This window comes from Trichoplusia ni, chromosome 6 (assembly GCF_003590095.1).
Source record: "Trichoplusia ni isolate ovarian cell line Hi5 chromosome 6, tn1, whole genome shotgun sequence".
Classification (NCBI taxonomy): domain Eukaryota; kingdom Metazoa; phylum Arthropoda; class Insecta; order Lepidoptera; family Noctuidae; genus Trichoplusia; species Trichoplusia ni.
In genome coordinates this window covers 1,694,920-1,719,735 of record NC_039483.1, presented here as the reverse complement: position 1 = coordinate 1,719,735, position 24,816 = coordinate 1,694,920, and the positions used below count along the sequence as shown (strand labels likewise).

The following is a 24,816-nucleotide window of genomic DNA, read 5'->3' as shown; positions in this document are numbered from 1 at the left end:
AATAATAGAAGCGGAAAATAAAGTTCAATTTGAATAGAACTTACTTATAAGTAAACGGAAGGTTATTAATAACTGTATGGCGTAACGATATTTAAATAAACTACGTTCTGAAGTGTCTATCTCTACATTCCATTTGATTTTTCTATTACACCATGCAGTCAACGGCGACATCATTGCTACCCTTGGGAAAATCCTCATGGACACCCACTCCCTCGGGGGAAGAATAGGTAGTGTCAGTCTCTTACTGACTAAACATGAACTGCCGTGCTACGTCATCGTATCATCGAATGATACTTCGGAACCGTGTAACTAGAGTCATGTATGTCAATGTGTTGCAATCCTTTATTCACCGACCGAGGTGATGGCTACTAACCCCAATCGTATGTCAAATTAATAAAGCGCCACGTTGTATAGTCCTTTCAACATTCCCTGAGATAGAAAATTTAAACAAAAAAATATTATGAATATGGAAAACCTATGTGTATATTATCATGTGTGGGTAATTTATGTAAAACACTAATATCCAGGCCTCATTAACTTATTCAATTTTCTAAACAAAAATACATGGGACTCACACCAAATGTATTTGAAGTGAAACTCAGTTATATAGTTACATCAATACTTAGCTAAAGCAGAATCCGTCATGTTAACTGTGATGCAACGTTGTGGCAATCCTCTCGGCCTTCAACGAACGGAGCCTTTCGCGAGTGATGCGAACTTACCTTCAATTACAAGACACGGACGACGCACCAGTTTAGTTGCAAAACGGGTTGTTAGCTTACAGTCACGTGTAAATTATATATCACCATAGCGCATACCAATAGCTCATTTACTCAATAATGTATTAAAACTTATTTAAATGTATTAAAATCCTTTAAGTATTTTTGTTTGATAGTTATAGATTAGGCTAGGTGAATTTATCATCGTCATCCTAGCCTTTTTCCTACTATGTCGCGGACGGATTCCAGTCTAACTGGATGCAGCAAGGGGTTTTGAAGGAGCTACTATGACCTATATGACCTCCTCGACCCAGTTACCTGGGCCACACGTTACCCCTTAGTAAGACTTGTTGTCAGACTTCCTAGCTTTAGACTACCCGTAACATTATGCGTGACTGTGAAGTTGATAACTAATAAACAATTGTGTAAGGTTCAATGAACTTTACATAGAACCTTCTAACATTGAAACCCCAACAGATTAAGTTTCCATGTCAATCCAGCCATCAGCCAATTCAAAACGAAGACTAAAGCAACTTCGACAATAACTAGTTCGTAAGCCAAGGAGTTACAATATCTCAAATGTGACTGATTATAGTGAAAGTAAACAAACAAATGACGCAACCAGCGTTTAGACCGCGAGTGAAAGTGTAGTCTGTGGCGCGCGGTGGCTGAGCGCGAACGTACCGGTGCGTGGATTAAAAAAAAGTTTAAACGTCAAACGTCCGCGCTAAAATTATTGTCAAGATTTTTTTTTTGGCGTCTCAGTGGAGTGAGTGAATTGAATAAGAAGGTTTCGTCGCTGAAGGCTGTGTTGTTATAGCTAAACCGCCCCTATCGCTCGGCCAATGACGGGGAGGGTCCCGCCCCCGCGCGGCGCCGCGCCGCAGCTGTGTCTCGCGGTTGTACTCCTGCTACTCGTCGCCGGTAAGTCGATTTTCTTGTTGTTGTGTTAAGTTTTTTTGATAAACTAGGACGAAGTAAAGAACCTTTTTAGAAGTTTTCAGTAATTGTTATACCAGGGTTAAAAGGGTTGGTTCACAAAAGCTCAGTATTTAAAAAAGAAATTAATATTTTTTTAATGAGGTAACCCTTGGTTTTTTTTTTAGTTTTTTTCACTTACCTATCAAGACGTATGATATAAAAGGGTACTGCTTATCTTTATGAACTAAGCAGTATCGTTGTACCTATTATTTGTTTTGTGTGTAGGTATACTTATTTCCAGTTGGCATGGCCGCATGGTACACGCAATACCATCATGTAACAAAACGCCAAGAGCTTTCATAACAAACAGGTAATACAACAATCAGACGGGTTTCCTAAAAAAATTGACGATCGATCACATTTCCATACATAATTAGTTTATTATTATTATTAATGCGTGTGTCTCACAAACCTCTTGGTTTTAGTTTTAATATGCCTTAGAACTATAACAATGTAAAAATGACAAATACGACCATTCAATATGAGTAAAATCTTGAGTAAAACCAATTATATATTTTAACAACAAAAATATAAAACTAAATTAAAAAAAGACTAATGAGAAAAACTTCATGATATTTTGAAAGCTATTCCACGTTAAATGAAAAAAGGATCCACAAAATCCGTTCATCCACTCCGAAGGTCTGAGGTAACAAGTATAACAAAGGGGGAAACCGACGAATTGTGAACATCCTCATTTTTAAAGTTGGGTTTGCTGGTATGAAACACGGGACCCTTCTACTGATAGCTATTTTCTATAAGGCCGATCTTGTTTTTTTTTTTAAATAATCGATTTAAAAAATCTTAATACCCACGTTTTTAAATGTCAGATTTTATCAAATTTTGACAGTTTTTATAGTTGTGAATTGCATTTTTTTTAAACAACTCTCACACAACGCCATCTTGTCTCAAACTAAGCAGAGCTTGTATTATGAGTACTAGACAACTGATAAATATACTTATATATTTCTAAATATAGATAAATAACACCCAGACACAGAACAAATGATCGTGCTCATCACATAAACATTTGTCCTGGGTGGGAATCGCACCAACGACCTCCGGTATAACAGTCAGGGACCCTGACTAGACCAACAGGCCCGTCAAACAACACGGGCCCGGCATTGTCATCGGGTTTGAAGCTACCCTGAAAATTTCAGCCTGTTAGCTTATCGAGAAGTGCCTCAAAATTTTGTTGCAAAAATCCAACCGGAACGACAAACAGACAAACAAGAAAGTGAGTTTATAAAAAAAATAAAAAAAAAACGTGGGAAAGATCAGACTTGACCAATATGTGATTGCTAAACCGGGTTCGGCAGTTACCATGCTAGAGGAATCTTTGCGAAAAAACTATTTATTATGTCTAAAGCTATTCAATAAAGCATGAACATGTTAAGTAAGTCAAGTTCGTTTACAAGGAGTTCTAGTCAATTATTTATCTTGTCCGGTTTATTTATAACATGTCTATAATTAAATCCATATATGTATAAAGAAACGATTAACAAAAGGAATTCATTTTAGTGATTACCATTTACCTCATACGTAAAACTTCTAAAACTTCTTCTTGGTGTTGATGGTTACCTACGTTGTCACATTGTCTTGTTCTTGAACTAGCCTGGAGTGATCTCTGCTGCTGTCTTTGATCTCTTTCACATCATCATCATCAGTGGCCTCTAACATCTATCACAGATGATTGAAACAGCAGCCGTGTTAATTTTTTTTCTCATCATCATAATTTTTTATGACTTTTTTCTTACATTGCAATTGCGCTGATGGCTAACAAGGCCTATACGGGAGTAGACAAATTGCGTTCCCGGCGACGTCGGAGGTCGTGCCATTCGTTGGTGACGTGGGACGTCGTGGGCATTATCATATGCGACTATCCCATCTGATAATAATTTCCTCCATTTTCTACGGTCATCAAAAACTTTCACAACTATAATAGTACTACCTTAATAGCCGGTTCATTAATGGATCAAGCGTCAATTATTGCCAAGTGCAAAAACATGGCAAAAATTGTAGCCTGATATTAAAGACTTATTCGATGAAACGAACACGTTGGTCGGCGGTACCAAGTGATGCAAATTCAATATTACTGGCAATAATTTATAGAAAGGAATTTACACAACTTTCCTCTTCAACACATAATAAACCGCGGTCTACACTCCATAGAATGTTAATTAGGACGAACTTTTTTACCGTGACCTCTAAGAGGTCAGAAGGGACCCACAGTTTGGGACGGACCCCGGCCTGCAACTTTTACGCGGTTTACTTGATGTTTGAGTTCTTTTTAAAGGAAAGCCTTTTTATAAACAACTAAGTGTTACGTACAGTACGTTATTTAGGCTATTTAACGACGATATTTAAATATTTTCGACTGGTCTGTTGGTCTACTGGTTATTAGCCCTCACTGCTATACCGGAGGACGTGGGTTCGATTCCCACCATACAAATGTTTGTTTGATGAGCGCGATCTGTGTCTGGGTGTATTTATCGATAATATATGTATGTGTGTTTTTAGAAATAGTTAAGTACCTTTGTTGTTGTAGTTGTCTAGTACTCATATTACAAGCTTTGTTTAGCTTGAGACTACATAGATGGCGTTGTGTGAAATTGTGGAATATTATATACCTAACATTAATTTCGAATGTCTCATTTGCTTGCTCTATTAGGATTGGCAAATCCTACATTAAAATCTTTCCTCTTGATATCGACTGAGTTCATCTTTATTTCTACATACGGTCTACTTTCGGATCGCTGCGGTGAACTGCTGCTACTTCAGCTGTGCTATTTTGTGAGTTGCAAAATAAACGCAATTATAAAACAATATACGAGTAGTTGGCAAATTTATAATTGTGTTTTTTGCAATTAGTCCTCCACGGTGTTCACAAATATTTTTTTCTTTATTAAAACACAACTTGGTATGGCTTTTGAACTAAAATAACATTAGCTCCCTGTTCAACCCGATCAACAGCTTAGTATTATAAAATAATAATATTCTAAAATTCATTATTCTGCACCAAGCGTGATGTCACACCCATTAGCAGAGCTTTGAAGCATGATTCCAAACAAATGATGCTTTTTATGTCTGTCAACGGCATGATGACTGTTTGACCTTGAGAAAATCACGTTTTCTTAGATCCGGTTTATGAGTGCGGCACACTATTGTTGGATGTATTGAATTCATTCATTTTCTATATTTTATGTTTAACTAGCGACCCGCCCCGGCTTCGTACGACAGCAATGCTAATTTACGCTACAGAATTTCTTTAACGTTCTATATTTTGATAAGCATTCATGCCATCGTTATGAAACTACTTTGGAATAAGCGTTTGAAAGAAAATTTATACCATCTCAACAAAAACAGCTTCGCAAAAATGTTTTGTTTTATAGCCAAAAGGGTGGTTCATCATCATCATCTCAGCCTATCGCCGTCCACTGCTGAAAGTAGGCCTCCCCCAAAGATTATGGCCAAAAGGATGGTTATTGTGAGTCAATCTTAAAAGATAGCCATATGATGTCTGAGACTTTTTTGTAGATCTTTTTATGGTGTACAATATTTTAGAACATTATTTTGATTTAGGTCATAGAGTAAAGCCAGCGTTTGCGATGAAAGTGCAAAATAAAATTGTTACAAAATAAGTGGTTATTGTGAACGAACCGTAAAAGATAGAGATATGCTCTCGCGGACTTTTTTATAGATCTCTTTATGGTGTACAATATTGTAGAACATTATTTTAATTTATCTCTTGCGGTTAAGCCAGCGTTTGCAATGAAAGCGTAAAAAAAAGTAAATACATTTGAAATCTCTAAAATTGACTATGGTCCTCTACTAAATTATGCATAGATTAAACTTTAAAACCTTCCTCACGAATCTGAGGGCACGGCAGTGCCCCTGCCAAGTCTCGAGCAAAACGGGCACGGCCGTACCATCTTTTCTCGAAGCGATTCGCGGCTGTTTCGCCCCCCCTGTATCTTCGACGTGGACAAAGCTAGGAGTTTAGCTTTTCGGGGAATAATAGTAGGCATTCGAACAAGCTTAAGTTCGAAATTACATGCCAATTGAATTAATGGTTTAGGAGTTACGGTCGATCAAAGTTACACCATTTTGTCACTCACTGACTCACTGACAGATCATCAAAAATCTAAGGTACTTCTAGCAGACTTAGAAACTTCAAATTTTGCACCAAGATAGGTCCTTAGCCACATATAAAGGAAAAATTATAAAAACATTAAAAAATAATATGCCATAGAAAACAATTTTATATTTGCGGTTTGGCAAGAACATTATGTATGGATTTTGACTGCATTGTTAACTTTGTTCGTTGTTTAAGTACCTATTCAATTGGATGAATACATACATAGAATAGAAAAGAATAATATAAATGTAATACACAGACTATCATTAATACAAATTAATACATAAAATTCATAATTCATTAAATTAATAAAGCTAAAACTCCATTGTATTGCGATAAATATTGTATGCGCGCTCGATAGATGGCGTTGTACGTGTCTGAATCGCGCTATGGTTTCGTTACAAAGCGCAGTCTAAGTAGTACTTCAGAATAATTCGATAATTTTCATTTGATAGCGCCACCTGTCTATGAAAAACCATTTCGAAACTAAAAAATATTGTAGTGATAATTGATATCCGGAGAACTTTACGTGTTATTTAGTTTAGTTTAGCTATAGTTTGTAAGTTAGTAGATATATATATGCATATATATATAACTTTAAGCTTGTTTACATTAGAAGTAACGAAGTCTCAGAGAAGAAACAAAAGAGATAGAGATAGAGAATGGGTTCTAAGCAAAGCAGTAGCTGAAGTCCTAGAAATTATGACACCTAAAAAAAAAGAAAGAAATACACTTACAAAAAATAAATGAGATCCCACCAAAAACATTAAATGTAAAAAAATGCCAAGTCTCTCGATGCAGTCTTTCCATCGTAAAAAGTTTTGAGATCTCATAGAAGCCAAGTCCTATTCAAAATATTTTGTAGTTATAAATCAACATTTAGTAATTGTATCAATAGTTTTCTTTATATTATAATTATAGTGACTTGGCAATGAGCACAAATTAAAAGCTGCTTGATGCCTGGAATTATGTGCAAATGTTACTGACGAGACCAGTGATCAGATTATTTGTTATGTGTGAATCATGATGGTCATTACCGACTACATGCTCCAATACAATAATTAAGAATACCTTACGGGCCATCGCTTTATGAAAGTAAATGAATCGAGAGTACACTAAGACTGACTGCCGTTGCCGAAATTCGGTTGGGACGACACGGATAAACCAAAAGAAAATTAATTTTGTCATATTAATGTTTACGCATGCGGTGTGTGTAACTTTCAACTCCTACAAATATGCCGTTTTATTTGTTTCTTCTTGTGCTCATTGCCAAGTCACTATAATTATAATATAAAGAAAACTATTGATACAATTACTAAATGTTGATTTATAACTACAAAATATTTTGAATAGGACTTGGCTTCTATGAGATCTCAAAACTTTTTACGATGGAAAGACTGCATCGAGAGACTTGGCATTTTTTTACATTTAATGTTTTTGGTGGGATCACTTTTTCTATTAAAAAAACCACCTCAAAATCCGTCAAGTAGTTTCAAAGATTTAAGTAGTGATATATATTTATAGAACATGCACCAAATTTTCTATGCGGCTGAAATTAAGCTACTGACGAAGGTATAGGAATCCAAATCCATATGCCGAATGCAAATTAAAAACCTTTAAATGTTTGTCTGATAAATAAATAATGATAATGCGGACAACATCACATACATTGTTCTGAACCCAAAGTAAGTTGCTAAAGCACTTGTGTTATGGAATTCAGATACAGCTAAGGTACCACAAACACACAGACCCGAGACAATGTAGAAATGTGAATATTTACATTGACCCGACCGGGGATCGACCCCGGTGCGTACGCCACTCGACCACGAAGCTCGTCGAAATAAATTTGAGACCAGTCACAGCAATATTCGGGACAAATGAAAGGTTTGAAAGGTGCGATCCATTCTATTGTAGATTGTAGGCTGTCGATCAGTTAGTAAACAGTGCCTAGTTTTATGAGGTTGGCGTCGATTTCTCGACGACGTGGGGTTCACATGACGCCTGTCTGCATTGTGCATTGTCTGCTTCTCGTGAATACGTTATCGCACTATTGTTTGTACGTGATACTTCATCCACGATGCCCTGAGAAAGATGGTAGTGATGTAGTTACAATTAAAGATTTCGGAAATAAAATGTTTTGAAATATATTCGGATATATCCCAACTATCAATTTTCTCGAAATTTTGTCTAGGATCGGGCTTGCTCGGCGGAGTACATTTTTGATTTAAAAAAAAACAATTGTTTTTGCATAGGGTAGTAAAATACTCCTTTGGATGTTTCTGCTAAAAAGGTGATCATTTTGGAATAAAATTACCATTGTAAAGTAGGTATTTTAAATTTGCTTGTCCGGAATGTTTGGATTTCTGAGGTTTACTTCAATTAAAACCGATCTTCAATATTTACTTCACTTCAGACTTTCTTGAAAACGATTAAAAGGTGCAACGGAAAATGTCAAGGTAATTTAACAGCAAATCAATGATTCCGTATATTTAACGACTATATATTAATATGATCAGAGCACACGATATATTAAGTCACGGTGTGAGCAAATCCAAGTTCCTTGATTAACTGCAGATTGCATATGGTTTTATGGTCGCGATCCTTTCCAATAGATCTTACTAGACCTGCTAGATTTATATCTTATGCTATACAACCTTTTCATTGATCTAGAAAACGTAGAAAAGATTTTCCGAGGTTTTCATGACTCTTTTTATGCAGAATTCTAAGTATCAGACTGATCAAAGATTTTTTAGACTCGTTGTTGCAGAATTTATCTTTTTCCTTCGACATTTGGTGTCTTACAATTATTGGAGGCATACCAATAACTGTAAAAAAACTGCGTTTTGTAACCTTTCTTTACTTTTCCGTCTCCACAGAAGCTATTAAAAAGCTAATAAAACTAATATTTGCTTGTTAGAGGATCAGAACTTATCTATATATATACTAATATATAAAGCTGAAGAGTTTGTTTGTTTGTTTGAACGCGCTAATCTCAGGAACTACTGGTTCAAATTGAAAAATTATTTTTGTGTTGAATAGACCATTAATCGAATAAGGTTTTAGGCTATAAACCCTCATGCTGAGACTAATAGGAGCGAAGATACAATGGAAATGTGAAAAAAACAGAGCAGATATGAATCATAACTTATATCTTCTAACCACCGAAGTCGCGGGCAACATCTAAGACAGCAGACACAGACTGTTGTCGTCTCCAACCGCCGCATTATCGATACTCAAGGAATGTGTAGAGGAATGTGGCACGGGATTTGAATTTACAACTGTTAGTAGCAAAGATGTTTTTGAGTCATTTCGACAAATAGAAGTAAAAAAGACTGCTGATCTCTGGGGAATGTCTGTACATATTGTGTCTTCAATAATTAAATCCATCTCCCCCCATCTGGCAGTAGTGTTCAACTCTTGTGTCACTTCCGGTGTTTTTCCAAATTTAATGAAGTTGAGTAAGGTGGTTCCACTCTTTAAATCAGGTAGTACAACCGATCCCACAAACTTTCGGCCTATCTCAATTTTGCCCACTCTGAGCAAAATTTTTGAGAAGTTAATTTTAAATCAAAAGCTAGTTCATTTTAATAAACACCGCTTGTTTCATACGAAACAATTTGGTTTTACTAAGGGTCGGTCTACTACAGATGCAGGTGTGGAATTACTAAAAAATATATTCGAGGCTTGGGAGAATTCACAGGATGCTCTGGGCGTGTTTTGTGACTTGTCCAAAGCCTTTGATTGTGTATGTCATGAAACGCTTATTAACAAATTGCACCATTATGGTATTAAAAAAAATGCTCTTAGTCTTTTAAGATCTTATTTAGAAAATAGAATTCAGAGAGTGGATGTGAACGGTAAAAGATCTGAAGGTGCTGTGGTTACAATGGGTGTTCCGCAGGGTTCAATTCTAGGACCATTTTTATTTCTTATTTACATAAACGATTTACCTTTTCATATAAGGGAAAATCACAAAATTTTGTTATTTGCAGATGACACCTCACTTGTGTTTAAAATTAAACGTCAACTCCTAAATTTCGATGAAGTGAACAATGCACTTTCGAAGGTTGTCCATTGGTTTAATGTAAATAATCTACTTTTGAATTCGGCTAAAACCAAATTGATAAAATTTTCAACGCCTAATGTGAGGCAACTATACCAATGTTCAACTAAACGGAGTAGAGTTGGACCCTGTTGAGTCAACTGTTTTTCTTGGCATAACTGTTGATGCCAAATTGCAGTGGGGCCCAAATATTGAAAGGTTGTCTGGAAGATTAAGTTCAGCCGCATATGCTGTGAAAAAAATCCGACAGATAACTGATGTGGATACAGCCAGAATAGTTTATTTTAGTTACTTTCATAGCTTAATGACGTACGGCATTCTCCTCTGGGGCAGCTGTACCGATATTAATTCAATATTCGTCTTGCAAAAAAGAGCCATTCGCGCGATTTACGGCTTAGGGCCAAGAGTTTCTCTCCGAGAGAAATTCAAGGAAATAAACATTCTGACTGTAACATCACAGTATATACTTGAAAATTTAATGTATGTTCACAAAAACGAGCCTGAATTTGTAAAAATGTCTGATGTACATTCCTTGAACACTAGAAACAAACATAATTTGGCTGTTCACTCCACTCGTCTCCACAGAATTAGCAACTCGTTCATGGATCAATGTATACGCTTTTACAATAAACTTCCCATTGACGTTCGTAAATTACCTATTAAGAAGTTTAAAGTATATGTCAAAGCTAAGTTATCCAAAAAAGGATATTACAAGATATCTGACTATCTTACTGATAAAAACGCATGGGATTGAGCTGATCGCTAATAGAGCTGTCTATTGCTGCCCGGTTATCTTCTGCATGCTGACATGTGTTTTGCATTTTGCATATGATACGTTTTAATTAATTGATGACATGTTTTGTGCTTTTGCATATACATTTACACAATTTTTGACATATTTTGTGCTTTTGCATATAATGTTTACCGAATTATTAATTTTATTTTATTTTTCAATCTTTTTTGCTTTTATTTTATTTTATTGTAAGTATAAACTTTATGCAGGTATATGTTAATTGTAGTTTCTCAAACTGGCGATTTGAGTGAGATTATTTGTTTTTTTCCCTTGCTCAGATCGATCTGGTACTTTCTTCAAAAGGCCAGTCCAAAAAAATACCGTGCATTGGTTTATACATATCTATTCGCATTGAAATTGTCTGGACTTTAAAAGAGACTGTGACCCCTTGAGTTTGTTTCGACATTTCTTCTCAGGGTAGTCAGATAGGAAATGTCGACTCCAGCGTTCTCAAAAAAATAAGAAGACATGTAAAAGTGATGATATATCCTACTTACAGAATAAATGATTTCATTTCATTTCATTTCATTACAGCAGAAAACATTTGAGAGTTTTGTCATTTTTAAAACCCGCGTATTAACTTATCACCAGCAAAACCAAGCCTCATCTTCAATGTATCATTTAAAATTCCACACTTACAAAATGACCCTTACCCTCTGCTAAATAAGAGCGATATCAATGCAAGTGTGCCGTACGATGCTCGGCCTATTGTATTATGGGGAAGATAAGTGCAGTTCAAACATAATACTGTCTAAACTAGGGTGGCCCCCCTACGCACCCTTGAGGGACGCCACATGCGCCGAGTTCAATACCAGCGACGTTAAAGGATACTGGGAACGTTTAGGTTAGTTGAGTTACTGTTTTATAGTATAGAACTCATCACCTTTTTAATTATGTTATGACCACAGATGCAAAGTTTCGATGCTTTGTATGCCAAAGGTTTAACTCATTTATTTATTTAATTAGAACACTAATCTACCATTACAGGTTACTTAACCTAATGCGGTAGCTAGGACTAAACAAAGGTCTAAGTATTTATGTGAACTAGGGATTCAAAGATTGAATTATTGTGCACATAGTTCAATTCAATTCAATTCAAAGTCTTTATTTCTCTCATATACATTACATAACTAAATTACATGCCTCGCAAAACCGTTTACGTTGCAGGTCTAAATTCCAGCAACTGTTTTAATATGTAATTTTCTGATAATTCTGATATGCATAGGCAATAAGTTAGCCGGTTTAAAGAGTTTCTGAAAGACAAGTTGGAGTTGCATTTAATAATGTATTTTTCTTTTAACACATCCAGTTTTTATTTTCAAAAATTAATAATAAGGGAAGATCTTGTTCCAATCACCACAAACATTACATAACATATAAGATCGATAAAACATACAAAAAATATAGTATATCTTCATATTCAATTCAAGTTGACTAGACTTGTGCAAAGCACACATGTAAAAAAAGCCGGATACACCACGCACACAACCAAAACATTTCCACAAAACGAACTAAAAATTGCCAATCCACACTAAAAGACTACAACACGATGTATCCGTATTATGTTAATGTAAAACACTGGGACTAGGGTGACCATCGGGACCGGCGGGACAAGATGGATGGTACGATGGTAGGGTGCATACAATTCACGGTCTCGTAGGGAATTTTGTTAGGAAGCGCTGATTTGATTGATACAACGATCTTCGCATAGATGGGGACGATGGCGAGGGTGGAGTCCCTTCGCACGTCAGCGCTGAGCAGGTACAATGAACATGATTTTATCTCCATTTATTAAAAAGATAATCATGCTTTTGTCGTTTTAGGGTAGTATCGTCCGTTGTGTTACTTAGTAATAAATTACGCTCATCACGAAGTTTTCATATTGATGCCACGCACGGGCTGGTTAATACGAATTCTATATTTCGATGAAGATATCTCAGTTTTTGTGAGCTCTTTTATTCTGAACTAGCTGTTCCCCGCGACTTCGGCCACGTGGTTAGAAGATCTTAAACCTCTTTCGCAGCGCACGCAACGGAAGCCCTCAAAGATGAATAATATCGTTATGTTAAATAGCCTATAGCCTTCCTTGATAAATGGTCTATTCAACACAAAAATATTTTTTCAAGTCGAACCAGTAGTTCCTGAGATTGGCGCGTTCAAACAAACAAACTCTTCAGCTTTATAAAATTAAGTATAGATAAAAAACACATCATCAACCTAGCCTTTTCCGTGGTCTTCTTCTAGTCTAATCGGACACAACTAAGTACCAGTGTTTCTGTTTTTTTAACCTGTGCTCATTACCAAGGAACCTAGGGAACACAAAACCGCTTAGGAAGACTGGTTGCCAGACGTTTTCGCGTCTCACTACCAGCAGCGCCTGTTAAAGATGAATGACTGTAACAATTTAACGTGCCTTCCAAAACACAGAAGGACTCGTAATGACATAGATGGTCACCCATATACGGTCGTATCAAGCGTAGCTTATCCTGTGATCAATGGACTTGAGCACTTGTAGCTTAGCCACTCTATTAAAAAGCAGAGTTCTTGACTGCACGGATAGCCAAGTGGTTGACGTCACCACACGCAACCTACTGAGCGCGACGTGTTGAGGATCCCCGTGGTCCACGAAAAAAACTGTTTTTGAAACCTCTCGTGGCACGAGAGGTCTTTAATGCGAGAGTATTTTAACAAAAAATAAATTGAAGTCTTAAAATAATGGTTCTTTTGTGTAAATTACAGAAAACAAATTACAGGTTAAGAGAACCAACTATGATCATTGTGTTCTGAATGTGAGATTTGTTACAGTGGGTAGGTATGATATATCAGAAGTGACATAATCGGTTCGTTCAATGTAAAATGCAAGTGGTGCAAGGTAGGTGAGACCGCAAAGGTCAACTTTGACAACCGATGTGAATACTTTCAAACGAGTCTTATTCATATAACAAGGCTGTGCTTTGCAAAACTGCTGAGTTTAGGTTAGTTATTATTCATACATGAGGGCACACATCGTCGCACAGAATATTTCGAATGGAGGTCTTCGTCAATTTGGATTTTGCCCTGAAACTAGAAATGAAAATCACATCCGGGCTCACGCTAGGAAGTGACTTGCCAAGGGTTATCGTTATCGAAAACGATGAGAAGGACATATATTTGAGATCGTGGATAAGCTATAACCGCATAAGTTAATTGATCACAGGTTAAGCTAGGCTTGACGCGGTTGGTCCATAGATGGGCGACCATTTTTGTCATAACCAGTTCCTCCGGGTTTCGGAAGGCACGTTAAATTGTGGGTTCCAGTTGTTATTCCTACATCTTTCAGAGTCGTAACAGGTAAATGATTTTAAACTATTTTGAACTCCGAAAAGTATTTGGACAGCTTTACAACATGGTGCCTTTATTGTCTTTGGTTCTTTGAAATCGGTGTCATAAATCAAAGAATTTGATGTAAATATTAAAACCTATTATGGCTGTTTCATAATATTTTACTCTTACTAGCTTTTGCTAAAATTCTATCGAACTTTGATTTAATGAGCGGGCGTTTAGAAGAACAAAAAGCCGAAATTTCTAAAATTCACATTTTATAATTCTATTATAGTAAATTCTTCACCTTGATATTTCATACATGTTAGTTATCGGACTCGGAGCTAATAAAAGCCTTCAAAAGGCTTGTATTAGCTCCAAGTCCACCGAGTAGCACTGAATACCGGTATACTTCCCCTGTGGCCTGTACACTCTGAACTGCGCAGAGAATCATGCCGAAGATAGTAACAACGGTTAACTAAGGAATGACCTATACGAAACTCTGAACTTTGCTCTTTAGGCAAACATACTTTACATACTGTACCTGAAGCGGGTGTACTTAAACGTTGTATCTGGTGTACAAACACGCTGTCAGATCGAATCCTACTAATTATGATACCCGAATGTTTGTATGTCTAGATGTTTCTTAACATTTCACGCTAAAAACCGCTCATTGGATTTATACGAAACTTGGTACACAGATATTTTATAATCTGGATAGATCCTAACATAGGAGTTTTCGTCCCGATTTAATATTTATTTATTTATTTATGCTAACACGTATTACCAATTACGTTAACACAAATATTAATATAATATTAAGTTAATATTCCCGTGGGATCATTTTTATTTGTAACGGGCAGGCCCGCGGGCAACAGCCAGTTTCTTTTTATAAATCATTCGACGGAGAGTATTTGATGTCAACCACTGATAGATATATACTTATGACGGGACAAGAAAGCGAATATATATATTATATTAGGCCACATTCGTGCTTCCATTTCGTTTTAAATTGATTGCCTGATCAAACCTGTTCGAAGGTTGAATGAGCACATGAATTATTTAATAATGTTATGCCAAGGCGTCATGAGTACAAACCGCAATTTTATAAGAAGAAGTACTTACGCAAGACACAAACATAAAATCTACATAAAACCTCCATAAGCTCTCACCTCCACCGAAAAAACTTGATATTCAAACGCACTTTCTCTTCGATCTTAAAATTTAACGCTGGGAGCCTTTCCCAGCCCGCCCCGCATTGGGAGCAGTAAATAAAGGTAAAAATCATTCCTATTTCAAACCTCAAAAGGTCTATAATACACAGCCGTTTCCAACACAGTCGTATGGTGTACTGTACCTCACATTTTATTGCCTATTCCGTTTTATTTCAACAGAAAAGGGTTAAGACTGACAATTCATATCCTTAACGGCGCACTCAAGAACAACCAGGGAATGGTCGATTGGTTTACGAGTATTTTAATGAGCGTTTCAGCTTATTAGGCGTTGGAAAAAGTTTTGGACACCTGGTTTTGGTATTATTAGTGTTAACGCTAGAAAAAACTAAGATGACGTTTCTAAGCAACTTCTCGTCACGAGAATAGTCAAATAGGTCGTTGGCAATAAGGCCTCTAAGCCACCAGCATAACCAGCCACGTGGTTACGTGGTACTAATGTTCATTAGAGGATATTGCTAAGCGACCGTCACACTCACAAACCGTGGTTTGCATCTTGTGAACAAAAGAAAACAGATAAAAGAAGCTCGTGGGGCTTTTGTTTTACCTATTGAGTCCTTTTTAAACAGTTTAACGAGTTTTTTTTATATGGTAACCCTTGTGCAGTCAGTTGGTTCCGAATCTAGCCGGCGATCACGACTAATACGTATGAGATAGATTTCAATAACCGATAACACCTCGGCTAAATCATATTTAAAGTTGGAAAGCAACTAAGAAATTGAATTCTGTGAGTCTTAACAAACAAGATTCCAAAAAAAAAAAGTTTGTTGTTATTCACGAAAAAACATAACGTATGGGTCCACGTGGACGGAAACTCGAATACTGTGTATATTTTGTAAACCATTCGAAGTACTTAAAATATCTGACGTAAGTACATCACAGGAGATATTCGACAAACGAGTATCGAAATGGCAAGACAAAACTGTATTAAATGTACGTGTTGAGGCTTGGGGGGGAGGAACCCGCTCTCGAGGGGATGATCAGGGTTGTAGCCTCTGTTAGAATCTGTTATGCGTAGTGTAGGTATTGCTTCGTTCTTATGATGTTAACCAGGATTATTTTTAGTTTTATATTTTTACTACACTTCTCTTCTATACTTCTTGTTTAGTGTTTCTGAATACTTTTTACAAGAAATTAATTGTTTTGTGCCTAAATAAGATAATATATTTAAAGAGTTTTCTAATTCAGTATGAGTTGAATGGTGTTTTCCATAAGTTGTGTATGTGGTACTCAAACAATACTGCCCGTATTGTTGCCAACAGGTTTCTCCGTTCAAAAACGTTAGTTTCGGAAAGCTTTACGTATACGAGCTACCTTTTTAACGACAATATTAAAGATATAATATTTAAGATATCTGCATTCACTGTTAATTGGTCAAACTCTACAATAACATTAAGGCATTCAAAGTCAATATTATCAGATTGAGACAACATCATAAATAATAATAATATTTCATCAAGGAAAACTGTTGTAAACTATCTCAACCCTAGCTTACCCCCTGTAAATCTCAGGGGTGTGCGTGTCAATCAAAATATCCCGTAATGGGGAGCAGATTCCGCTTAGGATATTAGATAAATACCGCCGAGGGGGCAACGTAACGATTATACCAAGACTACTTTCAGTCTTACAAGAATACATATTAATTATTAGTAGAATTAGTAAATATATTTCAAGCTTAGGTACTGAAAATATGCGAAACCCGTTTCTCACAGTCGGGCTATTGTGTTCATGTATGTTGTTAAATAAACGTAAATAACTTAGAAATAATAATTGGTTTCATTAATGAACTTGTTACTACATATAACACTACTCCTTTCTCATAATACTCATTCGTTCAATCTCGAAAACCTCTGAATGTCTACTTCCATGATACACACATATCAACGAAACCGCTTGCTCGACGGTTGTACAAATCCCTGAGCGCCCCAAACTCGGGAACGTGTGCAAAAAACGCGGGAATATCTCCACAGGTATTAATTCTGTGGCTCTATGTAACAGGATTAATTTCAGCGCAAAATATTCTGATCACATTTTTATTCCTCGCTAAGGACGTGCGTGATTTTTTATCGTTGCCTTCTGTTTTTATGAAGATGCTTTGAATTTACGTATCTTTTAAATTAAAGAGTTGTAAGCATTGTTACATGGAAAATCAATTTATATTTATTGGAAGTTTTGTAAAAATCTTTTAGCACTTAATGTTACCTAATTGTATTACATGGTGCACAACCTATCGATTTAAAACCAAATTTCTCTAGTGTAGATCTCTCAGAAATAAAGAATATATTTTGTATTGCAAAATAAAGAGTCCGTTTTACAAAATTCTCCTACAAACATTCGACATAATTTTTGGAACAAATTGTATCCAAAATCAATTTCAATCGACTAAAACCAAATATTCATACAATCGATATCTTCCAACATCGACATGTGACAACACTAGTGTCGGTAACGACGGGTAGTGTCGCACAAGCGTTCTTGTGATGTCGACACAACGCATGCGCGCTGCAAGCGACCCATTGCGGGCCACCTACGAATTTTGTTCTCCGGGAGGCGGCGTAATATATGGCGGTTATTATACCTTAAATCTTGTCCGTTTTCATTTTAATGAAAAACTAAATTTGGAAAGAAAATGTAATTTGATTTTGCTTGCATTCAAGTATATCTCTAGTATAGCAATAACATGTAAAATATCCATTAGTAACTTGTAAATACTTTTATAGGGCTAGACTATTGACCAGTTTTTATTGTAGCAATAATATTAAATGTGAGTACTGACAGTACTTTCGTTTATTCAATATGTTTTTACATAAGATAAAGGCCAACACTCATTCTTTGACTTGAATTTTAAAGACTTTCACAACTCGATTTCTGCACTATTCTATACTTCATTCTTTTGATTATCTTTATTACAGACTAGCTGAACCGTGCCCACCTCGTTGGGCATAATGTTAATAATTCTTTTTTAGTACAGGGTGTTATGTTTTAATTTCTAACTGCCAAAAGGAGGGTCATACGTAGGTATAGTTTGTATTTGCATGTTAATACAAAATTCGAAAGTAACTTACATATAAAAGTTAGACATATGCTGTCGTTGAGTTATTTTTGGCATTTTCAAGCTCCACATCTTTTCTCTAGAACTCAAAAAATATATGTTTCATAATTAAGGCAACGTTCGTAAGAAACGCTTTCATTCGACCGTTTTTTCTCCGATTCCCTTTGCAAAACGGATGATCACGTAAAAGCCTTTTTATTTTTCGGTTTTTGATGTTACCTATGACACTCAGCAATAATGTAGCTTCCTATTGGTAAAATAATTTTAAAAATCGGTTCAGATCTCAAGATTACCCCTTACAATTTAACAAACACACAAACTTCATAATATTCGTATAGATATTTAGGGCCTTTTTATTTTAAATACGACTCCCGCATTAAGGAATTTAATCCTAAAGTCACATGCACAAAGATATTCAGACTCAAGACTCGTTCATGGTTCACGCAAATTCTTGTGCGTACGACGCGGGGATCAAATGATCGAACCCGCAACACGTCGCGTTCAGCGTTTTAAGGTGTAATAAACATCAGCAATGTATAAAAACCATATATAAAACAGTAATTTATTCGCCAAATCACTCCCATAGTCGGTGACTTATCAAACTGAACATCCGTCAGTTAATGGAATCGACATCCACTGATCGATTGCAGCTTTCAACGTTATTGCTTCCCCAAAAAACCTCATTAACATCCAAACGATAGGCTAATTTGTACTTTATATTTGACTTGTTAAGTCACAGAATGTAATGTTTTGTTTTTTGTTTATGACATTCTGTTCGGGGTGGCTAGTCCCCCTAAATTCGGAAATTATTGTCACTCTGTATTATACAGGGTGTGTTGTTTGGTAGTCAGACGTTAAAACTCGGGGAAATCTGTGACGTCCATTAAAGGTAGAGTTTCGGCTTGATTTTTCTCGCTTCGTTCTATTAGAGTTCCAAAAACGTTGAAAGACTTGTAAACACGCTCGGTTGTCATCGTAGTCTTTCGTTATATTGCAGTACTGTACATAGTGATAGCTAAATTCGGGATGAAAATAATTACAAGCATTATTTGAAATCCAAATCATGCACGAACTATCACTTTTTGGTCACACAATCATTTGCTGCACAGCATTTTGTGACGATAAAAATTTACATACTACGTATGTTCTTAGCTTATATAATGTTATCGTACACAGGACTTTTATTTTTTCATAACACTTGTACCTGATATCGCTAGCAATTGTTCCGTTCGTAATAACGCAATACGCATTTGAATGATGGTTTGAAATACAATATACTTTGGCAAGCGCAACTAGGGTCATTACTATAACGTTTTGAAAGTTCCCGGAAAATGACCTATGTAAATTAAAAACTGATTTGTTTTAATTTAGCCGTTTTGTATGAAACCCCTAGTGTTACATTGATAAGATTTAAGAAATATTATTCACGCGTATTTATCGGGATAGCCCGACTAGTTTCGGACGATTAAGGACTCCGGTATGGTCCGAAACTACTTGGGCTACCCCGATAAATACGCGTGAGTTAACCGTTACATCATTTAATAATGAATCATTCTCACGATGGTTACTATCAAAACTATTATAGTATAAAAGTGCTAAAAAATCTAAAAAATCTTGAGTACTGAGAATTGCAATCAAAGTTCATTATTTAGGCCTAAGGATCTGAGGGTCTACCAACATGTCTTAATTTTAATGAGTATTTAGTCAGTCAGACAAATAGCCAAGAAATAAAGGATACATATTGTTTCTTTTATCGCACAAAACAGTAAAAGGAAGGAATACAGTGATTTAAAATCTCGTGTGACGTCACTTACCAGTACCTAGTTACCTACACTTTTTAATGGCAAGTGATGATTTAAGTCCCACTACCAAATATAAGAGTTTTAAATTAAAAAATACGTATTCAATATATTTTGGAAATATCTGTGACGGACTTCACAGATTAATTGTCATATTATTAGATTTAGTCAAATTCTATAACCCACTTGTTATAGTTTATTATTGATGTGAGTGCTATACAGGTATACACGGCGAGTAGCGCCATCTCTCTTGTACAGTGGCAATATCATTATTGGAAGCCGTGTTTGTAGAGCTGCACTCGTAAGCACGAGATGTACTGATGATGTACACGAGACGTGCCCATACGTCTCGCACAGATCAGTCAGGCTTCCAAAGTCTGTGCAAAAGTAATAAGACTATTTTGAAACCCCAACGACGTGTCAAAACTGCTGTTATAGTTTGGTGTCTGTATGCCATCGAAGTGAATCATGGTTGTGTTGGGTGACTAACAACAACGGCACAAGTTCATCGATCACAGGTTAAACTGATTTTTTATGTAATTTTCTATTTTCTATTTTTTTAATAAATAAATAATTTAAAAAAAAAAATATACGGTCGGCCTGTAGATGGGTGACCATGTATATCATAAAGAATCCTTCCGTGTTTCGGAAGGCAAGTTAAACTGTAGATCCCGGTTGTTATTTACACATCTTTGACAGTCGTAACGAGTTCACACAAATTTCAAGGCCCTTCTCTCAAGTTTATCCGGTCAAAAAGTAGCCTGCGTTTACTGTCAGACAATTTCGTGAAAAAACGGTGCATTAGTTTGGTCTGAAAGGCAGATTGATTGAAGACATATTTTCACATTAATAATATTAATAGGCTTTTGTTTCATTAGTAATTATAGAGTAATTTAACTTGAAGAAATATTGTTTTTACAATGAAGATAAGATTAACTGTTTATTGGCGAAATTAATTAACCGATTCTGTTAACCTTGGAATGTTAAGGAGTTTTTCCTAAAACGATTCCGGTAAACTTTAATCATTTTATTGAACTAGCTGACCCATCAAACGATGTTATGCCGTGCCCTTAAAGGGCTTGAAAAAAAACAAATGTTGTCCGTCTCAGATGTAACCGATATGAGCATGACCACCGAACTATTATGAAATTGGTTCAGTCGTTTCGGACGAGTTCAATTATGTTCACCGTGACTCGAGAATTTTTAATATTAGATCAAAAACAAATGTTTTAAATTATTTCAAATAGGCCCTTTTTCAGACAGTTCCAAAACGTTATATAACTGACTCTAGTTGCACGGTTCCGAAGTGTCATTCTTATGGAGAAGAACCGGCAAGAACTCCAAAGTTACTCTTTTCAAAATAAAATACTTAGGTATAGGTATTATAGTATCATTATACATCTCTTTTCAGTCACGGGATCACTTCACGTGAAGAGACACGGTACTTTTTAGAGGCGTGCACGGGGACACAGGTCCAACATGAAGAGGCCTTGTTGAGAACTTTAAAAAAAATGTGATGGGGTATCTACCAGGGGCCATCCACCCCTGCTCTATTAAAAAACAAACATGGACGGCCCAGGATAGCTACGAAACTATTGTAATTTGTGGGGATAATTTGGTATAGTAATGATCAATGAAATCGTTTCCTTCACATGCTATGGAAAACTATAGCACCTGCCTTTCAAGACATAAAAAAAATATTAAACTAGCAGGCGATGACTCGCCGGCTCAAAAACGGGCGAGAGGGAACATCAGTGAGATAGGCTAAGGGTGTAGAGAGGTGCGACACATTTCACCTTCGCGGGTCACAGACCCGGAGCGGGTTTCCTCGTTATTACGCTATTAAGAACTTCCACCTCCGAGCATATAGTACAAAACATGTATCAAATGATATAGATAAGCCGTAATTTATCCAGCACGCTTTGTTCCAGGCGCAGTTACATCACGTCGTCCGGAGCCTTACTACGGGCGTCTGATCGGGCGTCTCACTCAGTACGCCCACGGCATCCGCGGCACCGTGTACGCCGTCGACGAGAGCACGGTCTTCGTGCGCGGGTTTGCGTACGATGGCACGGGACCTGATGCCTACTTCTGGGTCGGGGACTCGCCTCAACCCAGCCCAGAAGGTATCCTCGTGCCGTACCCAGAGGATTATACAACAAGGTCAGTGAAATCAGGGAAAAAAACTGGCTTGGTGGTCCACTGGTTAGTGGCTGACTGCTGCAACAGGACGTGCGTTTGATTCCCATCTAGGACGAATGTTTGTGTGATGCCCGACTATTTTCGGACCCTTATATAATCATGGGCTGACGCGGCGGGTGAGCGAGTCGAACTGGTGCGCGTGAGTAAACCGTTTCATATTTAATAATGAATCGGTCTCACGATAGATATTATATATACTATAATGATATTATTATCAATTTTGAGGCTAACTAGCGTGGTGTCTGAAAGTCAGAAACATTATTCTATACTAACTGTTGCCCGCGACTTTGTCCTCGTGGTTAGAAGATGTCACTTAGGATTTTTTTAATCGGATTAATTTTTTAGAGTCAAAATAACTTCTGCCTTTATTCGTAAGAAATTTCTTTACTGCTCTACTCCTATTAATCGTAGCTTAATGGAAGTTATTAAATATATATGTAAAATTTAGATTTCTGGATTTTCTAACAAAGACAATCGCCATAAAGTCAAGGTAACTGTGTTTATCTTGAGCTATCACAGTTTCAGCATAATAGAGATGAAACTGTGTCCCCGCATAGCTTCATCTCTTTCTCTCCCTCTTCATAAACACGGTTTCAAAGATTACTTAAACTTCGTTTATTAACTTTACACATTGTTCTGATTTCTCATCGGCTTAGCAACGGCCGCGTTTCAAAATCGTTCGTTTCGTTTGGTGATCATCTTGTGGATTCATTGAGTACTTCTGCGATCGTTACATAAAGGACACGGGGTCAAGGTCAAGCTGGTATTAATGAACCTTCGCCAACGATATTACGTCTGTTGCCAACTGTTAAAAGTAGAATCTTGGTAACAACAATAATTGGGAGTGGTGTTTTGGAGTTTTTGAGTGGCATGAATATTTTTGAGATGGAATATGATTTTGTGCTGCAAATAAACTGAATGTATCAAATGTTAGTGGCTAAGCTTCACAAGTTGGTTGAACACAGGTTAAGCTAGGCTCGATACGGGCTCCGGCCAGTGCTCGACGACTGGCTCGGGAGGAGGCACGGCTCCCTGTCGTTCAGGGTGACTGACGGGGCATGGCTGCTTCAGCAATAAATTAAGTGGGAGGCGATCTGTCGCTGCCGGCCGTAGTGCGGAAGAGGATCTATGGTATATCTAAAGAGTTCATTAAACACATTAAATTGTGTGTGTTACAGGTAGTTAGTACTATGAGGTATCGTATATTACCCAGGTAACTTGAGCTTCAGGAGGTCTGATAGGCGGCCGTTCCTTGTAAAGCATTAGTACTTATCTGCATTCGGTTAGACTGGAAGCCGACCCCAACATGGTTTGAAAAGGTTATAGTGATGATATAAGTGCTGCAAAAAATAATGTGTGTCGGCTATCAGCTTTCGTTATCCATCCTTTGAAAGATGGACTATACTCCTTATTCCTATGCAACGACTTCTTTTTCTATTACTGAATTTAAGTTATAATAAAGCAATATTTAAGTTTATAAAAGCACTAAGAGGAAGCTATAAAATTGACACATTGTATACTCATTGATTCATGAGGTGAATGTCCAAAATAAATATGAAGTCTAAATAAGTACTTACCGTACTTCGGATTTTATCCGTTTTGCCGTATTTCATCAAAAATTTTACTCCAATCGATGATAGTTGGTATTCCGAGTGCGAACGAACGAATTCTGTTCGCGATGAGACTGTGACAGAGAGAGACGCCATTTGAATAATCCGACGAAGACAAGGGGATGCCCTTTTTCTAAGTAACTTAGAATTAATTAACTTAAGTATTTGTTCTTTCCTTCTGTAGAGTAGACATTTGAAGTTTATCAATTAAAATATATAGTGTTATATATAAAATATACTAGGTTTTGACCCGCGTACATGCCCATAACTGCAACACTCGAAAGTTTAAACCTAGGGCGTCCGTTATCCATTTAAACGTTATTTAATCCAACTCAGCACTAGCATTTGTTTAATAAAACGACTCCCTCAATAAAGAATTTTATATTTGCATGGCGGGGGATTTCACAAATATTCAAGTCATATGCAGAAAGACACCCACACTCAGGACAAGAATACGTGGATCACACAAATGCTTGCTTGCTTGCTCCCCTAGGGGGATCGAAATCGCAACACGACGCGCACAGTGGGTTTGGCATGGTGACCTCAACCATTCGGCTATCCATGCACTTAAGTGTATTTTCGGACGTAGTAAATAGGCATTCTGTGTCAACAAAACACCATTAGATTAATCTACAACACAGCGACGTACAGTGATTATGAAACTGTGGGTAATTATTTAGACATTACTTAAAATCAATAAAGTCGTGACAAACCACTGTTCTGTTATTAAATGCTCGTAACAACGCAATTACAGTTCAAAGTAACTCTTTAAATAGTGCCTCCTGATGCACGTGTTATACGATTTTTACGTACTTATGTTGGCATAATTGCATTATCGTGTTTCCTTGTCACAGATGTCCCAGAGAATTGAGCAGTCTTCAAGCGACTTATGTCCTAAACAATCATGTTTGAAAGACTATCAAAAAGAAA

General features: G+C 36.7%; 1 protein-coding gene across 1 annotated transcript in view; it reads left to right on the top strand.

Moving 5' to 3' along the window:
• The first annotated feature begins 1,196 nt into the window (after positions 1–1,196).
• The window catches only part of LOC113495092 (protein Skeletor, isoforms B/C), a 35,009-nt gene continuing 11,389 nt past the window's right edge, over positions 1,197–24,816 (top strand). The window contains exons 1-2 of the mRNA XM_026873686.1: positions 1,197–1,643; positions 22,006–22,237. Of these exons, the coding sequence (XP_026729487.1) occupies positions 1,565–1,643; positions 22,006–22,237 (311 nt within the window). The 5' untranslated portion in view covers positions 1,197–1,564. The remainder of the gene's footprint in view (positions 1,644–22,005; positions 22,238–24,816) is intronic.